Here is a 12,732-nt window from a genome sequence, read left to right as displayed (position 1 = left end):
AAAGAGGCATGGTGTAAGTTTCTAAAATGCAACACTTTTCAAAGAATAACCACTAATACATGACACCTAGAGTGCTTCTTGAAAGCACTGAGGGTAAGAAAGACTTTTTCAGGAAGGCTAAGAATCCAGTAACTTCATTCTAAATTGGTGGGTTTGTTCATCAGTACCAGTTCCCCTGTCATGAACAGGGTAATTGTGGTGTAATGTGTTCCTCTAAGAGTAAGATAACACTTGTATCTTATTTCTGTGGTGTGCATGTGTGCCAGACCATTATTCCTATCTATATTTACTTTTGAGACCACACATGTTAGAAAGCTGAGGCCCAGTACAGCTCAGAGACGCTGCTTTAATCCCAAACCTCCAGACAATGACCCTGAAGCAGGTCCCAAGGAGACTGCCAGCAGTCAGTCTGCAGATCTGTCAGTGTAAATCTTCAGCAGGGTTTCTTCCAAACATATGAATATGAAATAACAGGTCATATGAAATAACAGGTTCAATCGTATTCATCACAGTTGAGTTTTACTCTCCCTATCTAATATGCAAACTTTTGCCCCAAAATAAAGGAGTTACATGTTTTACTTCTTGTAACTGTTGCCTGAGTAGAGATGGTTATAGAATTCTTCTGGACTCTTCTGAAGCAGGAAGCCTCTCTTCACCTTTCCTGGGTCATGCAGATATTTTAGACTGAACTAGTAGTTTTAGCAGTAGTTCTGTAAGAACTGTTTTTTTGTTACCCACCAAACATTAATGAACTGGTTTTCTAGCTGGGACATCATAGCTTCATCTGATGTGGGATTGGAACTCCCAGCCCAAAACAAAGCTGTACAAAGAACTGGCAGTGCTTTCTACTACAGCTATAGGAGGCAACAGTTCCCTCTTTTAAAATTCTCAGTCACAAAAGTGTTCAGTGCCTACAAATGCCACTGCCCCATCTTCCGGTTGTGCTCCTCACCTGGCAAAAACTCCTGTCAGCTCCAAGGTTATGTCTGTTGGAGTGTCAATTAGGTAAGGACCTCAGAATGTATTGCAGTGATTCAAATAATCACATCTGACACAATGAGGTCACTTTTCCCAACAGTGCTGAGCTGCAACTACCCTTTCATCAGAAGAGATATTCATTCAGCACAGTAATGCATGTTATATATGATACAAATTACCAGTGCTAGTAAATATCTGAACTTTTGTAAGAGAATTCTGTCCCTCTCTGTTAGATGATCAAGTATTTAATCACCAGAGAATCCCATATAGCAGCTAAGACAGATTGTATGGGACTACAAAGAACTTTATTCTCAAAATTTCCTTCTTCCCCAGTGGACTGGGTGCATGGGCTTTGCTGTCTTTTCTTTTTCCTTATCTTTCATCCCTCTTCTGTGTCCTCTTTTCTCACATAAAACAGGAATATTATCTACAAATCTACATTCATCTATTAAGCACTGGTTCCCAGACAGCAAATAAGTCAAAAGGAACAAAAATTGCTACCTGTGGGTTCTGAGGTTGATCAAAGAGGGGTTTGTGGGTTCATCTAAAGAAAGCAAGGTGAAAAGGAAAGCTGCCCAGTTTGTGCCTGACAGGCATGTTTATGTTAGAATGCGAGTCTTATTTTAGTTGAAGAGTTCAAGCTATAATTAAGGGGTTCTGTGCCCACTTTTACTGCCTTTAGATTCTCATCTTTATGGGGAATAAAGGAAGTGACAAAGAAAAGAAGAATGCAAAAGTCTTAAAAGCTTATAATTTTTAGAGAGAATTCTTAGAAGAGAAATAGCACAGTACTGTGAACAGTGAGCAAGATTAAAGGTTCAAGCCCACCATAACTACTTTAAGCAATAAACACAGTCTGCCAAGAGGAATGAAATTTTAAGTGGTCCATTTACTGCTTTACTTACTGGAGGATGAGGGCATATGAGGGTCAGAGTTGGTTTACATGACTTTATCTTCCATTTTCTTCTAGAGAAGCCAGAATCCTTCCCATAAAAGCTCTTACCAATCTAATTCTTATTCCAGACCTCTCACTCCCTGAACACCCTCTCAAATGTCACCAAGCTTATGTGGTAGAAGGCTTAATCAAGGGAAGAAATATTTTCTTATTGCTGTGACTGTTTCTTGCACTCCTAATGTAATGTTTTCACCCCAGTATATGTAGCAAGTGTCCCCTGAATTATGCTTACTGTAGACACTGTCACTGGGATGAGTAGTAGGAGGCCAACATGGTTCAGGAGTAATTTACCCCTTTAGTGGACAGGGCACAGTTAGGCAACAGTGGAAAATATTATGGAAAATGTTGTTGACTCTTAATTGCCTGTGTACTGCTTTATCACACAGCATATGATGTGACATACTAGAGACTGAGCAATTTAGCTTTAGTCCAGTTTGGAAAATAAATGTTTCAGCTTTCAGTTGCAAGAGGCAAAGGCAGTATGCACAGCAATACTGAGGAGAGAGGGAAAGCTGAATGAGAAGGAGTCCCAGTCAACCTTCTCTCTCATTTCAGGTGAAGCAGAGTATATTGTGCAGTTACACGAGTAGATACAACCTTTGCAGCAAAGAAGCAATTAGGCCCATTGCTGAATGTAAAATAGACAGTTTTGCACATAATTATCTTTTTGTAAGATTGGGTGGGCTTCACAGGCATCATTGAAGCTGCAGTAGATCCATATTAGTTTCACAGACCAGAATTTGAACTCAGGCTTTGCCTTTAGCAATATATTGTGGTTTGCACCATACGTAGGTAGAAGTATAAACCTAACCCGAATCGTACTCCTGAAAATAATTTTTCATTAATTAATTTGATGACATTTTTTAGAATGAAAGGGTTTTTTTCTGTAAAGTTGTTTAAGTGGTGAACGTGAGAGTGTTGCTTGGCAAAATGCTTCAGTGTTTCTAGAAACGTTAACTTTTTTCCCTTTCTTTGTAATAGTTTCTCCCCACAGTAAATTGCTTGAGACCTTCCATAGAAGAGTCCACTTCTGCAAACCTCATATTAATTAAAAGAATTATCTTTTTTCTGAGTTTGCCTAGGTCAAGGATAACTAGAAGTCAACAGCATTGCAAGGTTGTTTCATAATCAGCATGAAATGAAATGGATAATGATCTGTCAAGATGAATGTCTGCAAGACAGTAAACATCAGAGTCAGTGGCTGTGGATATGTCCGCACCACACGATAGGATGCACAACAGCAACGTCTGAGATGCTGTTGTCTCAAACAGTTAAATGTACCATGGTTAAGTACCATACAGATATCTTCGGATTCTGCAAAGTTACATTAGCAGAATCCACACCTGAGCCACCATGGCTATGCTGCTTCCAGTTCTGGAGCCAGGCAGCTGAGCCCCTCAAGACTGTCTTTGCATGGTGCTGTCTTGCCTGTGATAGACATGTTCTGAATGGACTACAAGAATCCTTCAGTTAATTAACTCCCAGTGGTTGATATGTATTGGCAATGGATTGTAGAAACAACTTATGCTGCCACAAGATTGCTGAGATAAACAATAAACAGTGCAGTGCTCCTCGTGGATAATGCACATGGGCTGCCATGTTTAATTTCAAGAGATGAATTGAGTAATGGCTTTATTAATGTTCCTTTTTCACTAACTCAAGTGTTCCCAGCTCGTTTCCACAAATTTTGTGTTTATTGTATTCTCTCTGAGAGTGACCAGCTCTTCATTCAGAAGGGGAAAAAGGATGGTAAAGCTCTCCTAATTGAAGTTCTGTGATGCAGTGAAGATTACATGCCTCTGGCTATTTCAGTTGCCTGATTGTTTTTAATGATTCACCACTGGTGCTTGATAAAACTCTCCCTTTGAATCTACAAGTCTCAGGCCAGCCCACCTTCTAGTATTATGTTTTTCCCACTTTGTGGGTGGCCTAAGAGATGACTAGCACAGTTTCAAGTAGTTTTCTCCAAGATAGCTCTGCTGCATCAGTTTTGAAGAAATAGCATTGAATTAAAGTATGAGATAAGAAAGCTAGAAGTAAAGCAACTTCATGGCTCCTAAAAATACTCAGGGCGAGAAGTTCAGACATCATTAGTCATTGAGGCTACGTTTCCTCCTGCGCAGTTCTGTCAAGTCACATTTGTCAAGCGAGCAAGAGGAAATAGAAATATTGCTAGCATCATGTAAAACTCTAAGCTGCCTGAAAAAACTTGAACTATTTTAATGAAAAGGTGCCTCTTCATCCCCGTTTGTTGAACAAGCTCTACAGTTTTTCTGTCGGTTGAAATGGCTGAATTGTTGGGGCAGACTGTTTCTTTACTCCACATTTGTGTAGCACCTCACACAGTGAAGTGTAATCTGCCTCTGGGTCTGATTGCTGCTGCCAGAAAAGCTGCAACAAGGTGGAGGCTTTCATGGAACCCATTCCACAGCTTCCTTTGAAGGTGCTGCCAATGTAAATGTAATGGAGGGTAAATATAATGGTAAAACCAGGGGGAGAGATGGTCATCAAGTTTGCAGCTTGCTCTGCACAAAGTGTTTTGCTTTTGTCTTGGCTACTGCAAATAAATAACATTGAAAGGCCAGACTTACAGCAGATGGCCAACAGCTGACTTGCAGGAACATTTTCAGCAGCCTTCCTTCTTCAGTTAGCAGATCCCTGAATGGTCTTTTACCAGTCAGCCCTGCCTCACTTGCAAACACATGCTGAGCCCATTCTGTCAGTATAGTCCATCACATTATCCTTATCCACTGATGCAAAACTTACTGGCTGCTTGTGTTGGATGTACAGCTCAATTCCATTTTTTGTAAAAAAATCACAAAGCAACTAAAATTATAGTAGTGAAGTTTTCCCTCTATCAGGGCCTAGACCCCAGCTCCTCAGTGACCTCCAGCATTCTTCTCCATCAAGATCCCTACAAGATCCCTGCAGCATCTAAAGCAGGGATATCAGAGAATGATGTTACATTGATACTTAGCTTGTGTCTTCTTTATGAAATATTCATGTGTATGTGCACATACATTTCAGCATCTCATATTTTGGTGCAATTCAAAGATTTTCCTTTAATAGTTGGGATTTATTTTTCTCTCTCTTAAGTGAAGTTGAATGTTTTGAGTCTCAGTAGGATCAAGTTTTCTCAGTTATTATTTTCTCAAGTTTTTTAGATTAAACTTAACATGTAGCTTATTTTCCTTTTGCAGGGCACATACATGTTTCAACCGTTTGGATCTTCCACCTTACCCCTCATATTCTATGCTGTATGAAAAGCTGCTGACAGCTGTTGAAGAAACTAGCACCTTTGGACTTGAATGAGGGGTTCAGGCACTTTTGGTGTTTTTATGGCTGATGATGTCACGTTTCCTGTCCACCATCATTTGATCTTGGTTTCCCATGTTTTTATTTTTGAAAACAAAACAAAACAACAACAAAAAAATCAAGATTAACAAAAGCTGTGCATGAAGAACTGCTGCCCTCTACGATCTAACCTTCATGCTTTCATCCTCTGTTTCCAATGGACTGCTAGTCTGTATGCAATAGAAAAACAACTGTCTCAAGGTTTCTGTATATCTCTACATACCTCCATTAATAACAATGAAAATACAAATGCAAGTTACACTACACTTGACCAAATGTTAATAAATGTTTACTTCCACCTGCGTTGATTAAAAAATAAAAAAAAACCTCATCAAACATTCCAAGCTTTTATATACCCACATCTTCTAAAATCAATTCACAGCCCATCTTCTTAACTGTTGAATCCAGTACTAGGAGCTGGTCAAATATATCTTCATCCATCCTTATTTTCCCTGTGTGTATTGTCCATCTGAGAGACATCTGTGAGGAAAACTGAAATTTTTATACACGAACTCATGATCAGTTGCATCAGCTGGAACTGGCACAGATACATGGTGCAGATATGACCTTCAAAAATTAAAAAAACCCAACCTGTAATGCAATGCAAAAAGCATAACAGTGATTGTTATGATTGTTGCTTGCCAGTACTGGAGAGAACTTGCACTTCAGATATATTGGGAGGGGCATCTCCATTGTAATGTTTACCACACAAGAAGCACAAGGTTGTGCACATTCAAGAAGGATGTTTTATTATGTAGCATAAAGGACAAGGCTCCCTTACCTTAGTATTGTATATGACAAGGAAAAGGGGAAGTAAGAAGAATGTTCTACTCTTATGAATACTCTTGGGTTCTGTTTACCAGATCTTTGTTTTCTGATGTTGAAAATGCTCCTTTCCAAATGAGAAGTCTAGACAATCCCATCCCCTGTGTCAGAAGCCATTTATTTTCTGTCAGGCTGGGCTAATCTGTGGTTGGTGGGGATTGTTTTCGGTTCTGTCTTTTTTCTTTTCTTGTTCAGTGGAATTCTCCATATCCTCAAGAGTGGTTGGTTGTAGACAAAATGTTTTCATCTAGGGTCTGTCAGATAAGAAGCTGCATTGATTGAGGGTGTTTGTCAGGGATGAAGAGGACTGTAACTCTCTGTGCGTTAAGACTTTGTTGCACTTCCTCTTGGAGGAAGCCCAAAGGCCCTCCAGTCATGCTAGATACCACTAAACTAAAAATCTAGCTCTTGTTACAACAGACATAACCCACTTCAGTTTGGTGTATTTTGCATTCCAGCTCTGAATCCAGGCAACAAAAGCAAAACAGCAGTAAGATTGTCTTCGGATGAATTCTGCTGAGGCTCTTACAGTTCTATTTATTAATCTTTGCTGCCCCTGTTTTCCAAGACTAATCTCAGATTGAAAGTGTTTGTCTTGACTGGGAAAAGGAAATACGAGTATCTTCTGACACTAAATATGTTAAAGGATGCGTGAAATACGAACAGAGAGCCTTGTGAAGGTAAGTGAGAAGGTAACATCATGGTGTCTAGCAGCTCACATGAAATACCACACCCCCTTGGGGGCTTGTTACTGGTAGCTTTGTGTTAACTATGCTTCAGCAAATTGTAAAATGAGGAGATTAGTGTAAGGTCTAACACATCTAAGTTTTCTCTTCAGAGAAAAAGATTGGACGCTGCTTTCTTGCAGAGTTTTATGGTGGCTGTACAGAATCTCATCTCACTTGAAAAACTGCATCTGAGAGTTTTAGATCATTCTCCTGCTTTTATTCTTAGAACAACAGGTATTTGAAAGGTGATGGACCCAAAAACATTTCTAAGCAGAAATAATAGCTTTTGTCAATGATACATTAAAAAGTTAGAATATTTAAATTGCCCCATTCATTCAATTTCTGTGATATTTCTGCCACTTTTATACTAATTTAATGTATGGCTTTTACTGAGAATCTATTTTATAGTATGCTGTTACTGTTCTTATTGAGTAATCATTTTACAGTTGCAGAGGGAGGCTGCATCTACAGGCAAGCTTCACTGTACCACACACCAAAAATGATGTTTAGTATTTCCATAAATGAACTCTCAGGCATCTATTCCACATGACCAGCCCACCTGCTCAGGAGAGATGGAAAACTTAGCGTTTTTCTGAGAGCATCTGTCATATGCACATAAATTCCATCAGAACAAGTGACACCAGGAAAGACTGAATGTGAAATCTTCCAATTTCTGCTTCTTCACCTCTGAGCCCCAAAATCCAGTGATTCCTGTATGGTTCTTAATTTATTCCTGGTGAGGTGTTTATAGTTACCTGCACTATGTCAAATGTTGGATGCCTTCCAACATTAGAAGAAAAGAAAGAGAAGCATCCAGGTGGTTGGTCCATGTTTGGCCAGAGAAAATCAAAAGCTGTCTCATTAACATAGTAAAAAAGTAAAATAAAAAAGTAAAAAAAAAAAAAAATCCAATCTTTACAATGCTGTATAGTTGAATTTTTTTAAGTATTTTAGAACTATATTTTATTGAGAAAAAGTGAAACTATTTTTTGTAGCATAATAAAAGATGTTTGTATTTCAGAGACAGCATCAAACCCCATTGGTTGAAATATGGAAAGCTTTCTCCTAAAATTTTTCTTCATGACATGTTCTGACACTTGCTAGATTATGTAAAATAGATTATGTTTGGCAGATGCCATCTCGAGCACTTTGTATTCCTGCTCTGAGAAACATGCAGCACAGCCAGCTACTTCCCATCAAAATCCTTGATCCAAGCTGTTTTTCAAGCCCACAGCCTAATATTTTTAAAAGGTTGCTTTCTAAGTTGACGAAGTCATGCAGACTTCCTCGCAAGTTTTTTGGATCTAAAGCCAGGAATAGAGACAATTGGCTGTTTTCGTAAAACAAAGAAAAAGAAAATTACATACTTGGCTGTTCTGGTATTCTACCATTCCAGTCCTATCCCTCTCTCTTCCCAAATGCCCTACCCTAACAGGTTTTCAAACTCTAGGATACCCAGGTCGATGCTTCTCCTTTCATTGTGTCATACCATGGGCAGCATCCAGTCCCAGCCTGGAGTAAGGGGAAGCCATGCATCCAAGTGGCGTCGTGATGTTGGAGTGAGGCAGTGAATGGTGCTAACAGGAGAGAGGGTGGAACCTGTCTCCCTTGGCCTGTTATTTAACCTGCCCATTAAGCAATTCGTTGACTTTGTTGTTGTTATGCATATGCAAGCCATATACCCTTCCTTGTTCATCTTTTGATTCAAATGCTGTTACTCACTCCCCAAGTCTGCGTTTTCATTTGTTAAACACCGACTGTTGATTACAGAAATTCTGGTTTCGTTGTTTCCCCATGGGAAAGACTAGAAGATATTCCATAGGGCAGATTTACAGTAAAATAATCTTTTGAGCTCTTTAAACCTCAGTTCCATTTAAACATGGCGGTGACTAGATATCGTGGTGGCTAGATTAAGGTATGACATCAACATCAATAGATTTTTAAAATGCAAATGAAAAATGAAAGAGGCAATCTGACAGCTTTTGTGAATTCTAGTTTTTGATGGGAGCAATGAATATTGACAACTTGTATGTTTTCAGAGGGTCTATATGTTTCTCAGTGGTTGTCATGATAGTATTAATGGTAGAGGGAGGGAAGGGGATATTTCTTTTTATGAAATCCTGTTGCCCTACATTGATCTGAAGATAAGAGAATGAAAACGGGTATTTTAGATCACCAGTAGGTCTTCCACCTTGAGGTAGTCTCACTGACTGTTCAACCACATCAGCTATGCAGGATTTGATCCAGTAAAAACAAGTGTTATTGTTAACAGCATTACCAAATGCTGTCAGTTGGGTCTGCGATGCATTGCATGAGCTTTCAGTTTCAGTCATGTGGCTGTGCATATTCAAAACTTGACTTTTGTGTTCCAGGGAGACCGAGACCCATGGCTATGACAAGGAAAGAAGTGAGTGGTCCAAACTACATCTAACACCTAATGGAGAAATCATGAGTTTTGTACAAATCTGACACAGGGGACTTTTTTCACCCAGTTTGCTCAAGTGCCAGTGAACTTTTCAATGGACTGTAGCTGAGGTTTAAGTTCATAGTCTAGTCTGAGAAACAGCCTGTGGGGAGGGGGGTGTTTGTTTCGTTTGTGTTTTGTTATTCTAGTTTCACTGTAACAAAGAGTTGACATACCTCTAGTTGGAAACAATAGGATACTAAATTTGAACATGAAAATCAAATCTGAAATAAGCTAAAATATAAGCGCACAGGGGACGAGTTAAACTCGTCCTTCACAATTAATCCTGTGACAGTCTATGGAATTTCAGAAGGACAAATTTGACTGGAGATTTTTTTAATTTCTGTTGAAATAATATTTGCCCTGTCTCTGTAGTAATATTAATAGGGCTTCCCAGTCAAGATTAAACACTTTCAGTCCAGTGCAGACCAACAGATCTTTCTACAACAAATGCGGTGCTTTTTTATTATTCTTGCTGTACCTCAGTGTTCATTATTGAAAGATAAAATTACTGCAATATACTAAATCTGGGATAGGTTTTCCAGTTATCACAAGGTCCAAAAGATTGGATTGCTACTTTCTCTCTAGTGAGTCATGTAGGTCCTTTGTTCTAGTAGAAAAACAGATGCCTGTAGATAGTAGTTACTAGGTATAGTAAATATTGTACCATTAACCAAATTCCCTGCAGCTTCCACTTTATCTAACAGAAATGTCTGTTATGGTTTTTGTTAAAGACTACATAAAGTCAATGGCAGGAAAGGTCCTCATTACTGGACTGATTTTGCTTATATTGACAGAAAAATATCACATGATACTCAGGCTGTGCTTTCTATTCAACCATATCACTATAGAGGAATGTCAATAAAATCACTTTGTTATGGCATTGTGTGGACTGTCTATTACAAATAAATTATTTTGTAGAGGATGTATGTTAGAGTGGGTGGATACTGGCATTGGTCAAGTCCACTCATTTCAGGAACTGCAGTTCCAGGATCATATCCTTTCTGACCGTTGCATTCGGGCCCTTCCACTGCTTTTATTCAATTTCTCAGGGTACACATCTAAAACTTGAGGTTTTCCAGATAAGTGTGCATAAACAGTGCCCCCATACTCTCCTAGACTGCCCTAAGGCCAGCCCTGCTTTGAAAGCCTGTGAGCTTATTCCTCACTGTGGAAAATGTCTGGTCAAACAGAGGGACAAAGGAAATGTATATGCTGCTTACGCATACCTTGCTTCTAGATATAATTACTGCATTATAGGTATGAAATGCAAGTGCAATGATTTCTTAATAGCATATGCTGGGTCTGCATAAGTGTTGACAGCAAATACATAGCAAGATGCTCTGGCATCTCAGTGTGTCACACCCATTTCTCTCCTGCTCGTCACTGTAATATCTCAGGCATGTTTCATTAACACATTCCAGGATAGATTAACACGCCTCAGATACACCGTCAGCAGACACCTTGCTGACCATACCTGTTTTCTTACACAAACAGCACCCCACGAGGGATTATGGTACAATGTGAAGGATGGGAAAGCTTAAACACGAGACACAGTTTTTATGAGGGAAAATATAAATCCGTGGAAGATGCTCCAACAGAAATGGTAAGCATATCTTGCACAGGACAAATCAGTAGCAAATGTGAAACTATGTGACTGTGAGAACTGGTGAGAGACCCTCTGCAGTTAGCACTGCCTTTCATCCTGTGTGGAGAAGCACAGGTCCACAAGCCCCAGGCCGTTGCTGGCTCTCCTGTGGCAGGGGTGATGGTGGTGGTGGCAAGAGCAGCACCTGCACATGCACATGCTCAAAAATCCAGATCTCAGCACAGACTTTGTTCAGAACTTGTTTGTGTGATTGTGCATGTGTGTGAGGAAGAAGTGAGGGAGAGGCCATTTGTGACACTAAGCTAGATTTCTCTGAATTGTTCACATATAAAGGAAGGGAAAATTAATATTTAATAAAAAGCAGTGAGATGAGTTGCTGATCATTAGGGTGCATCAGAGGTGTCGGTTTCTGCAGCGGTGATCTGTGTATGTGGCTGGAATTATGCCCTTTACCAGAACCCATTCTATTCCAATTACTGAATTTCCATTAAAAAAGAGCAGCAGCCCACCTGAATGCTCCATGTGTACATCAGATGTCTCTCTTGGCATGGTAACAAAACTCCATAATCCTATAGAATATTACAAAGCAATAATAATCCCTTCCAGCCCTGTGGTAGCAGTGTCATAGTTTTTACCTACAATGGACAATAAATCCTTTTGCAGCCTGATGTTCATTCTTGTACAAGAGGGCAGACTGGACAATAGCTGTCACATCTGGAGAACAAAGCCACAAAGGATCTGCTGAGTCTCCTCTAATCATAAATCCTCCTTGAGCTGCAAAGCCACACTCTTTTATTATTTTTTAATTTAATTCTGGTAAAGTTGAAAATCAATTTTGACTGAAAATACCTTTCATTAATTTATCAAGATGTAGAGTGTGTGGCTTTGTTTGTTTAGTTCCTACCCTCTTGGAACTAAATTTTGAAGAAAAACCCCCAATACATTATTCTGCCTGAAATACAAGCCCTGGTTCTTATTATGTTAGGCTTTGATGTAAAGCAGGTTTATAGTTTCAACTCTAGTGTAAATGAAGCTCATCCCCACAGTGCCATGTTACAGCTTTTTGAGGTTGAATAGAACAGAAGTCACTGGAAAGCACAAAATGTGCAACTAATGATGTTTTTTTCTTTGCTGGCATGTAGGATTTCATATAATTCATTAACTCCTATGGTACCAGAAGATAGTGGAGCTGCATGGGGGAGTTTTCTGTGTCAATGATAAGCAATAGTTAACACTGAGGTCACCTTCCTTTCCTTCTGTGAAGAGGACACTTTGGGGACCCTTTTTAAATCTTTCAGTATGAAAATAGAGTACTGGTTTGGGTTATTCTTTTTTCCCACTTACAAAATAAATCAGTAGTAAGAAAAAAGTGCTGTAAATACCCTGGTGTGACCCTGAAAATCTGTTCAGTCAGTTTTGAAATTGACCGCAGAGAGCAATTGAAAAATTGTTGCTGGGTGTGATTTCCTAATGATGCTTTTCCAAAATCAAAACAGCATACAAAAATAAATTACATATGCTCCTATTTTCTGTTTTCAGCACTTAATATGGTTCTCTCTGTAGACAAAGCAGTATAGCTTCCTAACCAGCATGCCACACGGAGTCACCTTGTTTAGGTAACAGATTTTCAGGAATGCAGCTGGGGCAGCACTGGAATCTCCTTAGGAACTGTGTTACAAGCTGTGATTTGACTGCAGTACCTCTTAGGTATGCCAGTACTAAATCTGATCAGTGACTTTTCAAGAATGGCTGAAATCAGTAATAGAGATTACTATAAAAGATTATACTTACAGTGTGTGAGGATATGTTTACTGACAGC

General features: G+C 39.3%; 1 protein-coding gene across 10 annotated transcripts in view; it reads left to right on the top strand.

Moving 5' to 3' along the window:
* Positions 1 to 5,625, top strand: part of HECW1 (HECT, C2 and WW domain containing E3 ubiquitin protein ligase 1) — a 258,654-nt gene extending 253,029 nt beyond the window's left edge. For all 10 annotated transcript variants that reach the window (XM_051799421.1, XM_051799422.1, XM_051799424.1 and 7 more), the window contains one exon: positions 5,134 to 5,625. In XM_051799421.1, the coding sequence (XP_051655381.1) occupies positions 5,134 to 5,245 (112 nt within the window). In that variant the 3' untranslated portion in view covers positions 5,246 to 5,625. The remainder of the gene's footprint in view (positions 1 to 5,133) is intronic.
* The last annotated feature ends 7,107 nt before the right edge of the window (positions 5,626 to 12,732 follow it).

This window comes from Manacus candei, unplaced genomic scaffold (genome assembly GCF_025592945.1).
Source record: "Manacus candei isolate 608988 ecotype Guabito, Panama unplaced genomic scaffold, ASM2559294v1 h1tg000049l, whole genome shotgun sequence".
In the NCBI taxonomy this organism is placed as follows: domain Eukaryota; kingdom Metazoa; phylum Chordata; class Aves; order Passeriformes; family Pipridae; genus Manacus; species Manacus candei.
The sequence above is the reverse complement of the archived record's forward strand: the minus strand, read 5'-3'. Positions and strand labels throughout refer to the sequence as shown.